At 38.7% G+C, this 19,742-nt stretch overlaps 1 protein-coding gene and 1 long non-coding RNA gene across 37 annotated transcripts in view; one reads left to right on the top strand and one right to left on the bottom strand.

Moving 5' to 3' along the window:
• RBFOX1 (RNA binding fox-1 homolog 1) overlaps nucleotides 1–19,742 on the top strand; it is a 1,229,664-nt gene that overhangs the window by 1,177,327 nt on the left and 32,595 nt on the right. For 32 of the 36 annotated variants that reach the window (XM_064153056.1, XM_064153048.1, XM_064153051.1 and 29 more), the window contains 2 exons: nucleotides 8,214–8,253; nucleotides 17,826–17,890. In XM_064153056.1, coding sequence (XP_064009126.1) covers nucleotides 8,214–8,253; nucleotides 17,826–17,890 — 105 coding nt within the window. The remainder of the gene's footprint in view (nucleotides 1–8,213; nucleotides 8,254–17,825; nucleotides 17,891–19,742) is intronic. The other 4 variants (XM_064153055.1, XM_064153054.1, XM_064153052.1 and 1 more) reach the window with 1 other exon arrangement.
• Nucleotides 2,006–3,729, bottom strand: LOC135180312 (uncharacterized). Its single transcript, XR_010304381.1, has 2 exons — nucleotides 3,580–3,729; nucleotides 2,006–3,130 (listed from the first exon to the last, which is right to left on the bottom strand). It is a non-coding gene; the product is annotated as an uncharacterized LOC135180312 (long non-coding RNA).

The following is a 19,742-nucleotide window of genomic DNA, read 5'->3' as shown; positions in this document are numbered from 1 at the left end:
TTTGCAAAATGAGTAAATTCTTTCACATCAGTAAGTAACTTTAAATTTCCTGTAAGAGGCCACATGTGGGTGCTCTCTGTGTGTATGTGCTTCTTACAGCAGTTTTTATAGTTTGGTTAGTAGAGGGGCTCAGCAGGAAGAATTAAATTTCCAAGCATAATACATAGATATTCTGATGTTATTGTACTGCTTCCTTCCAGCATCTCTAGGTAGTAGGTTAGATGCATAGATGTTATGAACTCCTGTTACAAGTTAATAGAGAAGTTTTGCACAGGTTCATCTGTGCTTTGGAGCTGGATTCTAAGAAGTCAGCTCAGCATTCTGATATTCTTCTGCAGGATGCTTCAACAGTTAGACAGATCTTATCTATTACCTTCATGACCTGTCCTTAACACTGACTGCAGAGGGTGTCATACATTGTATCATGTCACAATTGCTCTTTCTTCTCATGACTTCCCTATGTCTGAGGTGAACCCTTGATAAGCTAGGCTCACCAGTCAGTATGTTTTCTAACAGTTTGGCTCTGCAGAATTGCTCACCAAAATCAGTTGCCTATCAGAAGATTATCTGGGGGTATTGGTTAATAACCAGATGAACATGAGCCAGCACTGTGCTCAGGTAGGCAAGGAGGCCAGCAGCATCTTGTCCTATGTCAGGAATAGCATGTCTAGGGGTAAGAGAGTGATGGTGCCCCTGTCCTCGTTGCTGGTGAGTCCACACCTCAAATACTGGCTTCAGTTTTGGGCCCCTCACTTGAAGAAGGACACTGGGGTTCTGAAGTGTGTCCACAGAAGGTCAACAAAGCTGGTGAAGGGTCTGGAAACAGGATTGGTGAGGAACAGCTGAGGGAACTGGGGTTGGTTAGTCTGAAGATAAGGAAGCTGAGGAGAGATGTTGCTATCTACAACTTCCTGAAGAGAGGTTGAAGCCAAGTGGCTCCAAGTTAGTAGTGACAGGGCAAGAGGAAATGGCCTCAAGTTGCACCAGGAGAAGTTTAGACTGGATATTATGGGAAAAAAAATTACTGAAAGTGTGGTCAGGTGTTGGAATAGGCTGCCCAGGGAGGTGGTGGAGTCACCATCCCTGGAGGTGTTAAAATGCTTAATGGACATGGTGGTGTTGAGTTGATGGTGAGACTTGATGATCATAGAGGTATTTGTAACCTTAAGGATTCTATGATTCTGTAAGTCTTCAATTAGTAAACTTTGTCTTCATTTAGCTGGGTCTTTGTTCAGATATTAATCAGGTTGGATTTTCTCCATCCACCTATACTTTATAATAAGGGGCTGCTTTCATATACATAAAACAAATCTCAAACTTCTGTAATCCATGGATTGGCACAAAAATAATACATATATCTCTTTCAGTCATTCACAGTTGGATTAGTAAAACTCTATTCTGAAATAATTTCTCGAGCTTAATGTATTAGATCTTGAGGTAGGGACTTTACTGCTATGATAACGTAGTTTGGAATTTCCTTGCACTGCTTTGTTCTGTGCTCACCCGTTGTGTACTCTGACCTGTCAAAGTGGCAGAAAGGGATTTTCATCAGAAGAAAATCCTTAATCAATGAAAGTGAATTATAAGAATGTGATTTTTAGTCACAGTGGGAGTAGGAGTCAAGGAAAATTACAGAGATAATAAAGAGATCACAGAAAATGAATCAACTTACAGAAGGAAGCAAACAACTTGGAATATCATTTGTTGATAAGAAAAATGGGAAAATCTTTGAATGCTATTTTGCAATTAATTTAGTAGCAATTTCTCATTTTTCACTCCAGGAAGGAGCCTAGCCATAGAGTGAAGAAAACAGTTTCATACTAAAGTAGTTTCTATCATTAGAATAAGAACAAACTGAGACATTTATTTTGTCTAATGACAGATACAATCTTAATTATAAAATTTCATTAAATTCCTGCAGTGTTTAATTAGAAAAAAATATTCATTTTCTTTTCAAAGAAGAGCCCACATATAAGTGCAAAATGTAAAGCTCAAGTTCAAAATGGCCTTTTCCATTTTCTTTTATTCAGTCAGCCTTAGCTTATTAACAAAATAAAATCTGATACTTGACCTAAAATTATCTTTACACTTGTTTATATTGCAAAGTTTTGGGACTGAAACTGAGTCATTTTGCTTTAAATTTGGAAATCAGCTGTAAAGCTAAAAACATCTATTTTTTAGGCTAGTCTGACATGCTGCTTGCTGATGTTCATCTCAGCAGCAGTGCCTCAGGATTCTTTGCTCTGTAACAGAAGCCTGTTTGGTCTCCCTAGAATCTGTCCTTGTCCTGTTTGACACCAACTGTGAGCTTTTCTTAGAAACTGTTTATCAACAAAGTTAAGAAATGGCCACAAGCCCCGGCCTGTAAGGAAATCTAGTAGGTGGTGTAATCAGGCAAAATAAGCTGGTGTGGTGTGTGTGGACAGCTCTCTTCACCACCTCTAAGGGGAACTGCTGACTATCTCCATATTTATGACAGTGTTTTTTTGTATAAATCAAAGAACAGCACGTGGACATTAAAATGTGCCGTTTAAAAATGAATCCAGTGTCCTTGAGATATGTAGCACTATGTAATTAATGGCTCCTTTACTGGCATGTGAGGCATTTCACTAGTTCCTTAAGATAGCATCATCTTTATTAGCTCATGGAAAATACTTAATTTTCAGCATCTGTGGTATCATTTCTTATGCCTTGAAATACTACAATGTGCAAATTAGTTCATTTATGTACCATTAAAACCTACCAAAACTGAAATGAGGCAGTAAAGTGTCATTTGTGTGAGAAAGCTGAATGCAAAGAGTGTGCGAGTTCACCTTCAAATCTGTGCTGCAGAGAAGAAAAAGGTGGTTGGGTTGCATATGGCAGGAGAGGTTCACAAAGAGCAGAGCCTGTCGTTAGAGAAGGTTGTAGCTGTGGAGATGTGAGCTGTTGCCTGCTTGTCTTAGGGGTCTCCCCAGGAACATCACAGCAAGATTGGTGACTTGGTTGAGGAGCAATGCATTTGCTAGCTTAAGCTGGCGAAATTCCTTTCATGCTTTCTTTCTTGGGACAGCTTTGATGTAGGATGATTTGAGCTTCCTACTTCTTTGCCCATTCTTGCAGGCGTCTCTCCAGATACCAAATAGTGGAACTGTACAAAATATTTTTAAATTATAAAATGAAAAAAAAAAAGACATCACTGTAAAAAGCAATTTCTTCTTGGCTTGACCTATGCTTTTCTAGAATTATCTATTGACAAAGCACCTAGTAATGGGGTAAGACATTTCTTTATAAAGCATAAGTGTTATGAAGGGGCTAGTTGAAATCTGAGTTTGGGGTGAAACGCAATGAGGTTGATTCAAAAGTTATTAAATAATTCATTAATGTATACAAAGATAATTCCCCCCAAAACTTATTCCCAACTATCCACACAAGCTCTTGGATGCAGTTAGCAGAACTGTGGTACAGAATGTCTCTGTGCAATGGAATTTTGAAAGCTTTCAGAAAGCTCTTTGATAGAGAGTCTGGAGGCTTCATTCACCACTTGTGAGGTTAATTAAATTCCCTCAGCAACTCGAATAAAGAATTCCAAATACTCACTAGTCCTCAGTCTTAATGTCTGTGGCCCAAAATATATGCAGGGAAATAATCAGTAGAAGTCCTGTGGTGAATTCCAGGTGGGCTGCGATGTGGAATCGGCTGCTGGCTGAGGCGGCTGAGGTGAGGGGCAGGCAAGCAGCAGGTGAGCGAGCAACAAATGAGCAGGCAGCAACTTACCCACCTGTTCACCCCCTTTTATAGGACAATGGCCGAGGCTGATGGTCTCATTGGCCACACAATCACCCAAACACCTCTGGCAATCGCCCAATAGACCCAAAAAAGGCAGGGCCCACAGGCTGCTCTCCTCCAAACACGGGGGGCGCACAGGCCTGGCACGCCACAGGGGCGTGGGCCTCGTGAAACCCCTCTCAGGCGACCGGATCAAACCGGACTGGGCTGCCTGGGTCTCCTTTGTCCTGTTTTCCCGCCTCTGGCTGCAGTGCAGACAGGCAGGTAAACATGTCTGGACAAGACAGGACATGCTCAAGCCCATTTTGTGCCCTTTGGGATGCTCCACCACAATAAGCTGCACTTAGCAGTACTTACGTTACCAAAAGGAAGGAAAAGGAAGCAATTGTTGTTCTCTTGGGCAGACTTCTGAAAGCAGGTGATCTGATTTTGATAACTTTAATTGCTTTTGAATGTGATGCTCCATCTTGATACTGCTATCAAGAAAAGCCAGTGTCACTATATAGCTGGTAGCAGAGCAGATAGTAGTAGATAGTAGAATTAGTAAACCCGGTGAAAAGCCCCCCTATTCCAGCATCATTTGCTTTGTATTTTTCATCAGCTTTCATAAGTGTGTGATGACTTTGTCTTCCACATTTCCCCTCTGCTCTTTCCAGTTCTGGTGAAACTAACAGTTTCAGTCCACGTCTCCACTTCTGGTGTCTTGGGAAAACGGAGGATAGCAATATGTTTTGCTTTGTTGTTTTGGTTTTTTTTTTCCTCTTTGAAAAGAAGAATGAAAACAAAAACTCAGCCCTAAATAAAATTGTTAGGCTGGGGAGGGTGAACTGTTCAGAAGCTGTTCACCTTTGTTAAATTAATTGTTTTGGAGTGCTACATTCTAACTGATTAAAATTTTTAAAAGAAGCTTTATTTTCCAACACCTTACTCTGAATTTAAGAAAGAAGGATAATTAATATAAGCTGCAACATATACTGCAGTGGCCATGGTTTCTTCCAATACATTTCTTTAGGCTCAAAGAAACTTCCTCTTGCATTGGACTCTGTGCTTTGTACATATCTGCAATTGTTAGAAGAAAAAAAAACTTGTTTTGCCACCACATTGTGATTTATGTCTTCCAGCTTTATTCTCTGCAGCAATGCCCTCAATTAATTTTTCAAAGCAGGTAATATAACTTGTTCATGGCAGAAAATGTTGAGACTGAAAAGACAAGAACCTGTAATCAGACATTCTAAAAAGTAGGAACAGCCTTATACAAGAGGTTCAGTTCTATATTTACAGCAGAGAAAGCTGTGTTATTAGAGTGTTGAAAGGTGTTGCTTTGATTCTCAGTCTTTTCATTGTTTTGTTTGGCTTGGGTTTTGGTTTGGTTTTTTGTGTTTGGTTTGTTGTTTTTTTTCCCTCTAAATAAGGCTGCAGTTGCATCTCTTCCATTATTTACTTTGTGAAGGCTTCATATAAAAGATTTCATGTAAGAGGTGATTTCTGAGACCAAAAACCTGGCAAATACATGTAGGGCAGCAAAGACGAGCCTGCCAGCAATCACAAAACAGGGAACTTTTGTTCCATGGGTGCTTTCTCTTAGTTGTGATTGAGGGGAAATAGCAGACTATAACCATGATTCATATTGCCACGAATGAAATCAGGGTTGCAATGCCCCTTTGTTGCACTAAATCAATCCCTCCATGCACTTAATCTGCCTTAGGTTATTTATGTTAACTTGTGCGGGTTATGTGTACAGCTGAGGGCCATTTATACTCAGTTGCTGTGAAGTTACTGAACTAAGGTTTGTGCAGTTGAGAAATGTCTTTGTATGTCATTGATAGATTATGCAACCCAATATTTTTGAAAGATGAGGATAGAAAAATGATAATGAAGACAGATGCAGTCCTCCCAGGATATAATAAAGGTGGAATCTAAACTAGTAAATAATTTGTCTTAATATAGTTACAAAATGATTATAAGGCACAGAGACTAAAATAAAGCAGCTAAACCCGTGCAAAGCAGATGTATAATAGTTGGTGAGAAAACAGTTTTGTATTTATGGAAAAATAATTTCAGGAAACAATTGTCATACATAATGTTATTTAGGTGTACATTGTCTTCTTAATTCATGCTTTCTCTCTTCCCTGATTTTCTCTCAGCACAGTGAAATCATGAAATAGAACTGAATAAACCCCCCGATTTCTGAATTTGTTGTTCTTATTTTAATGCCTCCAGGTAGTGCATTAACCTATCATCCAGTGAAGTAATTAAGATTTCAGTCATGTGGCTATTTCTAGACCATACATTAGTTTTCAAGGAGCTCAAGATTTGTCTCTCTGCCAAGCCAATTTTTTTAGTGTGATATGTAAACGGCCGTGGTGAGATGGTTCCTCTGTGATGCAACCAGTCTCTCTCTGTGCTTGAGACTTATATTTTCTGCTGGCAGCTTCAGAAAGAGAAAAGGGGATAATAAGTCAAGCAAATTAGCCTTTGGAAAATTATCTACGAAAAGGAAAAAAAGAAGGCACAAGAGTAAACTATAGCTCTAGTTGTTCTAGTTTGTCATTCTGGTGAGGGGTGCTTTTAGAAAAAACCTTGACTCCCCTGGTAAGATCCAGTCACAGGAGTCAGTGAATCACGAGAACAGTGAAGAGATAAAATATTCTTTGAAAAAGTTATGAAAGTTCCTAGGCTCATCTTCACTCTTTCATTCCCAACTCCTCCACCTTGTCCCAGAACCACAAGAAACTGAGGGCTGTGGTGGTTGTGGGCTCTCCATCTTCAGAAAACTGGCATGTATATTTGTATATCGTCTCATAAAACTCCTTCCCACCTTGTTCACAATTGTGTACTTCTCCCTTGCAGTCATGTGGAATGTTTTTACGTCTTACCTGCAAACAGATGTAAGAAAAACATGTAATGTTTTAAAAGAATGAGAACATCAAAACCAAAAGGAGGATGCAATACATTGTCAATAGTAAGCTCTCTCAAGCTACCACTGGTGAACAGATTTGGTGTATTTAGCTCTGCAGGCATAATAAATAGGAAAATACATGAGTAAAGGTCTGACCTTACAGAAGCAAATGGTAGAACCCACCGTGAGTTCTCACGCATTATTATTCCATAACAAACTTCTCTGCCATAAGTGTTGTTTTATCAGTGTGTTTTGTGTGCATGTATGCATATTTATGATTTTTCTCAAGTGATTCTGACCTAGACATACACCAGCTCAGCCCTGTGGGTTTTGGTCATTACCCTCAATAGATCAGTTGTATTTCTGACATGAAAATTCTTCTTGGAATTGCAAAACAGCTTGGTCTAGCTACTTGGTAATAACTATTATTCCCAGATAATAGTATTCTTAAATTGAAAACACTGTTGCAAAAATCCTATTGTGTGCTCTCACATTTAGCTCTGAAAACAGCTTGAGTTGATTCTGATACTGAGAATACCCATTTTAAGCTGCAGAACTGCAAATGAGTATCAAATTGCAGGACCTGGCTAATAAGTGTAATTGGTAGGACGTTGTGTAGTTCCAGTTAGTGTAATCATTTAAACCATCTTTGTCATACTGTGTCATTTATCCTGAAGAGTTTCAAATCAGAAATCTCAACTATTTACACTGACAGTTTATCTGAGCTGAAATGCAGCAGTCTTTGGGTAAACTGTTAACAGCAGTACAAGAGTACTGCATTTTTTTCAGAGAAGTAGTATCCAGCCAAAGCTGTAGGAGAGCTCAGAACATCAGCGTGTTTGCCAAAGCTGTAAAATGACGAAGTGAGGAAGGTTAATATTTTTAACAAGGATACCTCCATAACATTCTTAACAGGCTTGTTGCCACTATCACAAATGGGTGTCAAGCCAACAATGCAGCTTCTATGAATACTTTAATCTCTGTGTACACTGAGGTGTTGAGACTTGACCAAATGGGTAGAATACCTCCATAAAATCACTTGACACGTTCCTTTCACAGTACATAAACTTATGATCTGTTTTGCTATCCATCTAAGTAATGACAGCTACTGCTGTGTTTCAAAGGATTGGCATAGTTTCTGGACAAGAAAGTAATAATTCAAGAGACAGACTTGTGTTAATGGGTTAAAAGTGATTGCAGGATTGGCCCACTGGATTTTTTTCTAGTAGAAAAAAACAACCAACCAACCAAAAAAAAAAAAAAAAAATTGGGGAAATCTCTCCTCCAAAACTTTATCAAAAGTAGTTTTCAGTCCTGCCGTGCTTTGCCTCTCTTTGACTAAGCATTTGGCATACTTTATGAAATGATGTGCTCAGTACCGTTTAATTTCTGATAACTTCTACCAACCTCCTTAACCAATGTGAAGAGTGCCTTCCCTCCCTCTGTTCTTGTGACAAGACTAACTTCAGCTGTGCAGGGGTTGGTGGCATTTGCATGTGGAAATGCACTAATATGGATGTTTTTCTTTGTGTGTGCATCCTTGCAGTGTTGTATACCAGGATGGATTTTATGGTGCAGACATTTATGTAAGTATTCATTGATGTGCATGCTGTCCTTGTACATTACCAGAGTCGTTCTTTTTACAAGTTTGCTGCCTAGCTTGACTCTGTTTTGTCTATTTACCATCCCTTGCCTGTCAGAAGGAATTGAGAAGAATATCTCTCACATTGGAAGACCTTTCTGTTCATTACATCTATCATTGTTCAGTGGAGCTGAATTAACTCTTCAATCAAATGCCGAGTGAATGCAAAAAGATGTGAAAAATGTGTGTGTGTGTGTGTGTGTGTGGAAGGCATCTCCCTGCCAAATTGAAGCTCAAAGACAAAACAAAAGTAAAGCAGAAACATTATTCTTCAAATCCCCAAAACCTCCTTTTTTAAAAATCGAGGCAAGCTGAGTAATATCTGAAGTATGAAAACATTTCTTGGACAGATAGAGTATTGCCAGATTCAGGCCACACTGGGTACACATGAATGCCATAGTGGCAGTAGAGCTTGATGACATAGTGAGTTTGAGATATTGCTATGCGTTGTCTGTAATCTGAGTAGACTCCCTTCTGCTCTTTCAAAATCCACATATTGGAATTTGAAGGAAATGCGTGGAAACTGCTTGAGATAGAAGAAGTGATTATGTTTGTTACTAGGGATTTATGGCTTTGGATCCATCATTACCTTCTTCACCTCCTTGCTCACCAGTTTCCTTTGAAATAATGCGTTTTTCAAGTCTCTTGGCAAGCTATTTTCTTAAATTTATACAAAGAGGCTACTTATGTCTGAGTATACAAGAGGTTTTAGGTGGTTGAGGCTGAATTTCACTTTTCTAAAATAATCAATTCTTATACCCTATGTGTAGCTATAAAATATTTTACTGATACTTCAGTAAGCTTTCACATTTGTTATTATTCTGATAAAGCAGTCTGGTTGTAAGTTACATAAGTGGCCATCTTCCCTAAGGTACTTATACTTCTGTCTATGCTGGGATAGCAAAAGGTGGAGGAGCTGAAATTGGTATGAATATTGAAAATTCAATAGGTATTGCTAGAAAACTTTCCTTGTAGTCATTATCAGCAATCTCTTAGAACTATTTCCAAGGGAACAGTTTGGGTTTTTTTTAAACAAGTTTCCTCTAAAGAAGGAAAACAATTTCAGTTCATGCAGGAAATAGATCTTGGCTTTCTGATGGAGGTGGAAGGAGTGTGACAGTTAGTTGAAAACTCATTTGTATAGATTAAAAATCTATTTAAAATAAAGTATCATGGGTTAAAATTATCTCCCACTGTAGTTATGTACTTAGTAATAGCAGTAAAATAGTTTCCAACACATGAGAGTCACCCATTTGCCAAAGGCTTACTGACCACTCTCCATCAATTATCAGCAGTCCTGGCTCACTGGAGAGGTCCCTGAAGACTGGAAGCTGGCCAATGTGATTCCCATACACAAGAAGGGTCATAAGGAGGAGCCAGAAAACTACAGACCTGTGAGCCTGACCTCAGTGCCAGGCAACGTCATGGAACAGGTCATCTTGGGTGCCATCACAAAGCACCTACAGGATAGCCAAGGGATCAGGCCCAGCCAGCATGGGTTTAGGAAGGGCAGGTCCTGCCTCACTAACCTGATCTCCTTTTATGATCAGGTTACCCGCCTGGTGAATATGGGGAAGGCTGTGGATGTAGTCTACTTGGACTTCAGCAAAGCCTTTGACACTGTCTGCCACAAGAAGCTCCTAGCCAAGCTGGCAGCTCATGGTTTGGACAGATTCACTCTGTGCTGGATCAAGAACTGGCTGGATGGCAGAGCTCAGAGAGTGGTGGTGAATGGTGCCACATCCAGTTGGCAGCCAGTCACTAGTGGTGTTCCCCAAGGATCAGTGCTGGGCCCAGTCCTGTTCAATATCTTTATTGATGATCTGGACGAGGGCATTGAGTCCAGCATCAGTAAGTTTGCAGATGACACCAAGCTAGGAGCAGGTGTTGATCTGTTGGAAGGTAGGAGAGCCCTGCAGAGGGACCTGGACAGGCTGGATGGGTGGGCAGAGGCCAATGGGATGAGATTTAACAAGGCCAAGTGCAGGGTTCTGCACTTTGGCCACAATAACCCCAAGCAGCGCTATAGGCTGGGGACTGAGTGGCTGGAGAGCAGCCAGGAGGAAAGGGACCTGGGGGTACTGATAGATAGTAAGCTGAAGATGAGCCAGCAGTGTGCCCAGGTGGCCAAGAGAGCCAATGGCATCCTGGCCTGCATCAGGAACAGTGTGGCCAGTAGGACAAGGGAGGTTATTCTTCCCCTGTACTCAGCACTGGTCAGGCCACACCTTGAGTACTGTGTCCAGTTCTGGGCCCCTCAATTCAAGAGAGATGTTGAGGTGCTGGAACGTGTCCAGAGAAGGGCAACAAGGCTGGTGAGGGTCCTGGAACACAAATCCTATGAGGAGAGGTTGAGGGAGCTGGGCCTGTTTAGCCTGGAGAAGAGGAGGCTCAGGGGTGATCTTATTACTGTCTACAACTACCTGAAGGGGCATTGTAGCCAGGTGGGGGTTGGCCTCTTCTCCCAGGCAACCAGCAATAGAACAAGGGGACACAGTCTCAAGTTGTGCCCGGGGAGGTATAGGCTGGATGTTAGGAGGAAGTTCTTCACAGAGAGAGTGATTTCCCATTGGAATGGGCTGCCCAGGGAGGTGGTGGAGGCACCGTCCCTGGAGGTGTTCAAGAAAAGACTGGATGAGGCACTCAGTGCCATGGTCTAGTTGACTGGATAGGGCTGGGTGATAGGTTGGACTGGATGATCTTGGAGGTCTCTTCCAACCTGGTTGATTCTATGATTCAATACCTGTAGTATGCTGCTTTCATCTCACCTAAACATGTTGCTGCTGAAATCTTCAGCTATACAGTGTGGAATTTCTTCAGGTGTGGTTTTCAGTTCACATATTTCTTGAAGATGTCAGAAGAATGTGACATCCCTTTTGCTTACTTTGCCAACCTGAAGATCTGAAAGGCAGCAAGACATCCTTCTCAGGGCTGCTTAATGTGGTAGTATAGCTGGGAACTAAATGTGACTGTAGCAGTTTATAGTTTTGGAACACGCTGCTGCTGAAAACCAGAAATATCCCTTTTGTGACTGACAATATTAATTTTGAATGGCCTCATACTCTCTCAAGACTTCAACATTTTATTTCCAAATGGAAAGTGATTTCAGTGAGAACAAAATCACTAATTTCTAGTATAGCCTCAGTTGTATTTTCTGGAATATTCATGTACATTATAAAATGGACTAACTGATCTGGAGCACTGTTTTTTACTCAGTTTCAGCCTTGTGTTTCTGGTTTCATTTTTTTAGCCTTTTTCTTGCAGCAGAATGTTTACCTTTAGAGCAGCTCACAACATTAAACCACTCTTCGGGCAATGTGTTTGTCTTTTTTTCTTCTTTTTATAATGTACAAAGCTTCTTAGTTTATTATTCATTTTTCTTCACATATGTTCTTTGTTGCATGTAAACCATTTTCAGGAGTGAGAGAGAGAGATAAAGAGAAAACTGACATAAATCAAAGGAATCCTTACTATTCACAGTGTTATTAGTTCGTAGTGTATTAGTTTGCAGTGGACCAAGCTATTTACTAAATCTCAATTGATTATGACATAGTTCTACTCAGCTTTTCATTTGAAGTGCAGAGCTGAAGCTTTGTGAAGGAACAAATGCTTTTTGGGGGGAAAAAAAAAAGAGGAAACAAAAGTAAATAATGTAGGTTTTAATAGATTGGAGGGAAAGGAACCTTAAAAATACCGAAACAAAAGGAACACAGGACTGAGAAGCCAGACATAAAATATACGTTAACAAGTATACTAAAGTGGGGTTTGTTCTGGTGTGATTACACTGAGTAGCAACAGTATGGAACATGCTGATCTTTTCATAAATAGCTGTCAATGTAGCCTTTGATGGCTAGGTTTTGTGGAAAGAAAGGAGGGAAGACAAAGATAATATTGGTTGAGTTCAAACTGTAGGGTGAGCCAAGAACAGCAAATAGCCAGAGCTGCTTAATACTAACCAGAGGAGTAGAAGAGACTAGAAATATAAAAAAGAGGTGGAAAGTACAGTCTAAAATGAAAAATCATCAGCCCTGATTCTAGAGGTAATATAATATATTCTGTGTTTCATATAGTCCTATATGCAAGGTAATAATGCTTCTGAAATAGCTGAGCTATTGAATTCCTTTATAAATGTGCCTTTGAGTAGGAAAAATAAAGGAGACAATTAGGAAGTAAGGAAGACCTTTTAAAATTAAGTATTGATTCACTAAGAGAAAAAGTCATTAAAAGAGAATTAAGGTTGCCTGCCAGCAAATACAGAAGTTCGTAGATGAAGATTGACACCTGTGAAAATAAGAAAATACACTCCAGAAAATGAAGCAAAAATAGACACCAAAATTTGCAGTTAGAATAATAGCTCTACACACTTGCTCTGCTGTGTCTTCAGTCTGGGCTTTTTTACCGTTGTTGTAAAGAATTTTTCAGAAGATGTCAGTCTTCAATCCACATCTAACGTGTGAGAAGACTAAAAAAGTAGAAAAAGCTTCCAAACCTTTTCATCAGCAGCTTCAGAAGTCCCTTGATGATGCAGTTTAACCGTGTACGTTAGTCAGTTTCAGTCACAGGGAGATTTTCTGACCTGTTACCAGGCCTCTGGACCTGTGATACTACAGCTGGTGAGAGTCCACGACAACACATAAGTACATAGGGATAAGATTTCTTTTCTGATCAAGAATGTGGCATGCTTTTCTGATCAGGGCTATAGAACAAGGCTGCCAATAATTGTTGCCATCACCTTTAGATCAAAGATAGTGTGATATTGAGGCTAGGGCATGGATTTCTTTGTCAAAGGAAAAGCGGATATCATTATCTAAGGAACATTCTCTTGATAGTGGGAAGAAGAAGCCCATCAATGCAATCAGATAACCTAAAAGGCACTGTTGTAATGTTGAAAGGAGGATAGCAGGAAACACTGAAGTCGTTATTGTAAGTGCTAAAGATTTTTATGTTTTTATAAATGGAAGGATGTTCCATTTCCTGTGACTCAGAGACACAGAAGGGGAGAAATTACTGTTTCAAAGGCCAGGGAGCCTCAAAGGATCAGTGGGCTCAGCATTCTGGAACATTTCAGGATACGTTTTTTTTAAAGTCTGGAGATGCAGGGATGAAATGTCTCCTAATCTCTCTGATATTTATTTGGGATACAAACAAAACATTAAGGGGGGGGGAGGGTTGGGAAGAAGCACTCCCGGTGATTATGCTTGACTGTAATTAATACCGGTAGCTGGAGTTTGGATATAGTGTCAAGAGCTACTCTGAGGAGGCAGATTACCTCGGGGAACAATACAGAAGTAACACAAATCTTTCACATAGACCTGTTCCGCAAGCTGAGCCAGCACAAAGAGATAGTGGATATTTTCTTTTTAATTCTGCCAGTCAAGTTTTACTCCAGAAGCAGAACAAATACTGTTTCAACCTCAGCATCATGTGAGTGGAAGAAGAGGAAGTGACTTCTGCTTTCTCTATTCTGCAGGGCTGAGTATAATTCATGCCATTTTCAATCCCATTCCTCTGGGGCAGGTATAATTCTCAATACTAGAAAAAACTTTTGAACCTTGATTAATTTGTCTTCACAAAATACTTCAACATCTTTGAGAGAAAGGTAGTATAGGAACTAAAAATTGAGGGAAACTTCTTTTCAGCCTACACACAAAATATTTACAGCTTTAGCAATAGAAAAATCTAACAAAAATGTTACTCATCATTAAGAGTCATTTAACTTGTCTGTGTCTACAATAAACATCATCAGTACATCTGAGATGAAGATTTTTTAAAGTGACAGGTATTTTAAGAGGAGGTGCACATATGTGTACCTGGATTTGTAATCTATAGATGTGCATTTGTAGGACTCTTTTTTTTTTTTCTTTGAAATTATTCATACTATACATATACAGAATTAGTTTTAAAATTCACATGTGTTGTTTTTACGTTTTCTTTTCATGTTTATTTTGTTGTGTCTTATCTGAAATGTCTGTGTTTTCTTCCTGAAAATAAGATCTTTCTGCAACAATTGGCTACTGATCTTTAATCCAACTGCTCTTGCAATGAGCAACTGTGGAGAATTTGCCTAAATTCCTTCCGTACATCTTTATTTCCATCCTTCTTTCCTTACTCATGCAAATCATTACATTTCTGTTTCTTTATAGAGCAGTAGTGCAAGAGCCTGTGTATGGCAATAATTTACCTCAGGTATGGCATATTAACTGATGGGAAAAGCTCATTATGCTGATTGTACACTCTTGTGAATTCATACTACCACTCAGTTATGGGACAAAATGGACTCTGTGCATAAATTATAAGAATAGATTACCAGATGCATTTTATTTTCCATATTCTGTCGCAAAATCACAGATATTTTTCCTAACCCATGAAATAGCACAGTTATTGTTATGAGTGTTATTCAGTATTTTACCCCAGTGAGCTATTTCCCTATAGTTGGCCTGGAAGTGTATTAACTCTATACTTAATTTTGTAAGACAACTTAGCTGCTGTATCATTATGCTATCATTGTTTTGGAATTAGCATGTATGGGAGCACAGATAAGGAAAAAGACTTTATTTTAGCTGAATGTATTATTTCAGCTGAATTTTCAAAACAATGATTTTAAGCATAACAGTCAGGTACTTGCCATTTGACTATATCAAGTGAGGGGGGAAAGGCATTTCTAAAACACAGGAACTGAAAATTGTTATTTATTACTGTGTAATTACAACATAATTTTGTTTTAAATATTTTATTTTGCAATATAGGCACAAAGATAAATATTGAATATATTACTCAAGGGGTTTATATGTAGTGAATATTAGTAGTATATTCTTCATCTAAGACATCAGCCAGGTTCCAAATTAGAGAAAAGCTGCAAAGCAGAGCTTTGTGCAGACATTTAGAGGTCAGATTGCCACCCTAATTCCCAATATAAAGTGCATCTTACAATTATTTTGTTGCTGCCATGATAAATCGGAAGTGAAACTGTAAGAATACGTAGCTCCACACCAAACCTGCAGGACACAAATCCCATGATGGGACTTTGCTTAAGAAAGTGTTTTGTATGTAATTATGTGATAGTTTATGTTAGAATAGGAAATCATGACATGGACCGGCAGGGAATTCTGATCTTCATGATAACCAAATGCATCTTCTATCTTAGTTCTCCGAAGAACTCAGACAAATTCAATAACTCAATAACTTCGATCTCTTCTTTATTGCTTTTGACTTAGTCTTTCCAGAACTCTCACAAATGTCACACCGGTTGTTGAATCTAAAGCATCTTAATAAAGTTCAGAGTTGAGCGTCGTTGTTCAGCAGCAGTTCTTTGATGAAAGCAAATTAAAACATAAGCATAAAAGGAATACAACCCTTGTATTTAGGGAGCAAAGAAAAAAAAATGCCCACAGAGTCTGCCATCTGCAGATTTAAGACCAGAGCAAGTATGTGAACAGCATGTCTCCTTTTTTTTTCTTAGTAAGGACACCAAAACATTGATACTCTTCCTAGTGGCCCGTTCTTGATTCTGTACTGTGGTGGAAGTCATTATGTGCACAGTTGGGTCTAAATGAAGTGCATCTCTCATTTAAATAACAGGCTTTAGAAATGGGCCACACTACAAGTGAAGGAGTCTTACATGTGGCAAATAGAATCATGTCATGGTGCAGAAAGACTTGTGATCTGCCACATAATTTCAGGACTGGATTATGAAAAAGAAAAGTTTAATACCTTCTTTATACTTGACCATCTCATATGAGCACTCAAAGGAAAAAAGAAAAGAAGAACAAAAAGTGATGCTATATTTAGCACTCAAACACAGAAGAGAGCAGATAATTTGGCATAATGTCTCACCTTTCTCCTAGTAGCAGAAGGCAGACCAAGTGTGCAGCTTGCATTGTCATCACTCAGCTTCTCTGTTTACTGGCTTGGTTTACACTTGGTGACATTATTTGACATCTGATAGCCTGCAAGCAATATGTGCCTATTATAAATTTTTGACAGTAATTGCTTTATAAAAATCAAATTATCTGAAATGAGAAAGTTTCATCTTAATGCTTCTCTGTTTGCAGAGGAAGCACCTTGCAGCAAACAAGAGCACATATATGTGAAAGCACCTGCCTGATTCCAGCAGCTGGGAGACACAATTATTACCGGCAGGGAGCTGACCAGGAATGGGGAGGGAAATGTGCTATATACGCTGTGCTAGCACTTGAAAAATTCAGACTGCTTCTAAAGCAAGCTGACAATTCAAAGCCTAGAGTGTCTTATGAGCTGTCAGTATATGTAAAACTTCAGTTTATTCTTAGGGTGATGTGATGTTATCAGCAGAATGATTGATTTCTGAGACTGACCTGCTTCAAATCTTCAAACCAACAAATGCTTACAGGTGTTAGGTATGGGAGTGTTTCCACCAAGCAAAGCCATAGAATGGGAAATAGCTTGCAAATGTCGTTGAAATTGCTTTTCTAAAAAGAGTGGATTTTCATTTGTAAAATCAAAATAGGAAGCCCCTAGAAGTTTCTGCAGTAAAGCCTTGCTCATGTTCCAGTAAAAGCTGACACATCCTATCCTCTCTGTCATGCTTCAGCATCACGTCTTGTGTCAGTGCAGCCTTCCAAAAACAAAACAAGAGTAAAATCAATCCATTACAGTGAACACTTTACCAAAAGAGTGAAGTTTATTCAAAGCTAAAAGGTCTGATAGTTTCTTACTCAACTCTTTGTTAATCTGGGGGAAGGTGGGAAAGGATACACAAAAGTCCCTTATCCCAGAGGATTACGGGGTGGTGAATTCTAATTGGGACATAAATCGTGTTTGTGTTATCTGTGGAGACTGGCCTGTGTTTGTTAATTGGCATGCAGAGATCATTTGGAAATGGTTGATATAACAGCCTGGTCCATTGAGCAGGAAGCTCTGCTGTTCTCACAGTTTGATAATCAATGCATCACTGCACACAATTCTTTTCAAATGTGTGTTTGTTTGTCCTGTTTGCTTAATTGAACATCTGCAATTACTGTTACATATAAGTGAATGTTAATTCATGGAAGAAGGGAATTTTGCTTCTTCATTATAATTTTATGTATAAATTGGAAACCTATGTAACGTTAAGTGTTAATTGAGTGCACAAATTCATAGGTTTAATCAACCAGACATGATAAATCCTATTTTGTTCAAGAAAGAATTGATCATTAGCTGAGTTTTTCTTTTAAGTTCAGCATTGCTTTATTAATATACATGCACCTCATTCATGAGAATAATTACTACTTGAAAACTGGTGGAGAAATTTAACATTGTTTTGTAAAAAAGAAAAAAAAAATCTTTATAATGATGAATACAGTTCATTGCTTTCTCCTGATCTCTGGAACAAATCTTAACAAGTTTGTGGTGATAATTTTTTCCTAATGATGCACTGAAATGTTTCCTATGTATTTAACCCCATAGCTGAGCTTACAGCATGACAGTTTTTACAAAATGTTGCAAACTGTGATTGAAAATGTTTTGGCCATGCAGTTAGAGCGTGAGTTTGTGTTTCAGGGTGGTTATGCTGCCTACCGGTACGCCCAGCCTGCCACTGCCACTGCGGCTGCCTACAGTGACAGGTAAGCCCTCATTTACTGCTCATCACTACTTGACCGGTGGAAGTTGAAGATGATTCTATCAATTTGCCTTGTTGAAGTCTCATAACTGTCTTGTTGCTGCTCTGCAGATAACTGTGATATCTTAAGCAGGCTGTTTTATTATAATCCATGAATAGCCATAAATTGAGAGGTTTTAGGCCTTAATTGAGAATCAGGCATGAGATATGCACATTCTAAAGCTGTAATTCATCTACTTAATATCTGTGACCCTTGTACAGTGCAGATAAATATATGTACAGCCTCATGATGGTCTGCTACTCAAGATCATTATTCGTCTTAGAATCATTGTTTCTGTTGATTTAGAACCTGAACCTTTTGAGTGTCCTCAGTGCTCACTGACGTTGTTTTTAGTCACTTGAAATTGAGAATGAAGTGTATCTAAGCTTAAACTATCCAAGGGGGGGAAAATATTTCCATTTCTTTCCAAACATCATTTTTTTTAATACTAAAAAAAAAGTAGTAAATCAGTTTTTCTTCTTTTGCTCTGCATTTTTATCCTTCAAAACATAAACCCCATTTGGTGGAAATAATAGCAGGAATAAAAGATTATTAGAATCTACATAAGAGAAACTTGCAAAGACTTAGCTTCTATCAACTAAAAGCGATGTCACATAAATTAACTTATCTTCCTGGAAGATGAAAATTGGGAGTCCTTTGAAGTCGGTGTCTTAAATTGCTATAGACTTCAGCAGGAATAGGATTTTGACAAATTGCATAAAATTAAGTCTTTGCAGTGTGTGGATGTGATTTGGTAATGAAAAGAAAGAAAATATCCTGTGTTTTCTTCATAAACCATGCCCTCTTTAATACTTTTCAAGTACCTGAAGAGTGACAAAGCTAGGATGTATATTGTGAGAAACAGAATCGCGCATATGTTTTGCTTTACATTAGCAGTGAGGAGGAAGGTCACACTTCTCAATTCCTGATAGAAGAAAATTTTCCCTTGGAATCATGAAGCTGATTTCTTAAGTCTTCAATATGTGTTGAAAATGTTCCTGTTTCTTAAAGAAATCAAGAGATTATTAAATTTCAGTGAACTATTTCTTAGATTGAAGTGCTGTTCATGGATTCTGTGTTTTTAGAACGAAGTACCATGGTATGAATGTTACAATGCTATGCATGCATATTTGCCTTTCAAATGCTTATTCTGGGTAATGAAGAGATATTTTTTTAAAGTTATGTGAATAAAATAATTTGCATGTATGGCTGAGGCATGCTGTGTCAGACAGGTAAGCAAGTTACTTTCTATTCATTTTGGATTAGTAGTATCAACTAGAGATGTGCTCGTATGCACTTTGGTCGCAATGTACTATTTCTATTTAGGGTAACCTGCAAGGATTGAAGCGCTACTCAGTAGTTTCATTTCATTTCCACAAAGGTGTGTTAGCATGTCGCAGCTCGAGTATTTTTCTGTCAGCTTATAATGCAAAACAATTCCTGTTTCTAAAAACTGAAAGGACAAAATTATAAGTAACCTCCTCTGGTTAGGCATTTTTTGGCTAGGTATCATTCAGGTGTCCCTGGGTCATTTTGTAGGGTGCTCGTTCCTCTGACAAAATGAATTCTGAAAACCTATTTGCTATGTAGAGAAATGGAACAATATCAAGATAATTAAAAATATTTTAATTATGAATTAAGGTATCTTTGCATAAAACCAACTAAATGCTGTAAGATTGTAACATCAGTCACTCACATGTTCTGCTCTTGGTAGAGAGTCAAGATCACTAGGAGTTATGCTGACACCAAAAAGTACAGGATTTGTCTAAGGTAGGGCTCTTAAATGCTGTGAAGGGAGCTTGAGCTGGCATCAGTC

Source organism: Pogoniulus pusillus, chromosome 13 (genome assembly GCF_015220805.1).
Source record: "Pogoniulus pusillus isolate bPogPus1 chromosome 13, bPogPus1.pri, whole genome shotgun sequence".
NCBI lineage: Eukaryota > Metazoa > Chordata > Aves > Piciformes > Lybiidae > Pogoniulus > Pogoniulus pusillus.
The sequence above is the reverse complement of the archived record's forward strand: the minus strand, read 5'-3'. Positions and strand labels throughout refer to the sequence as shown.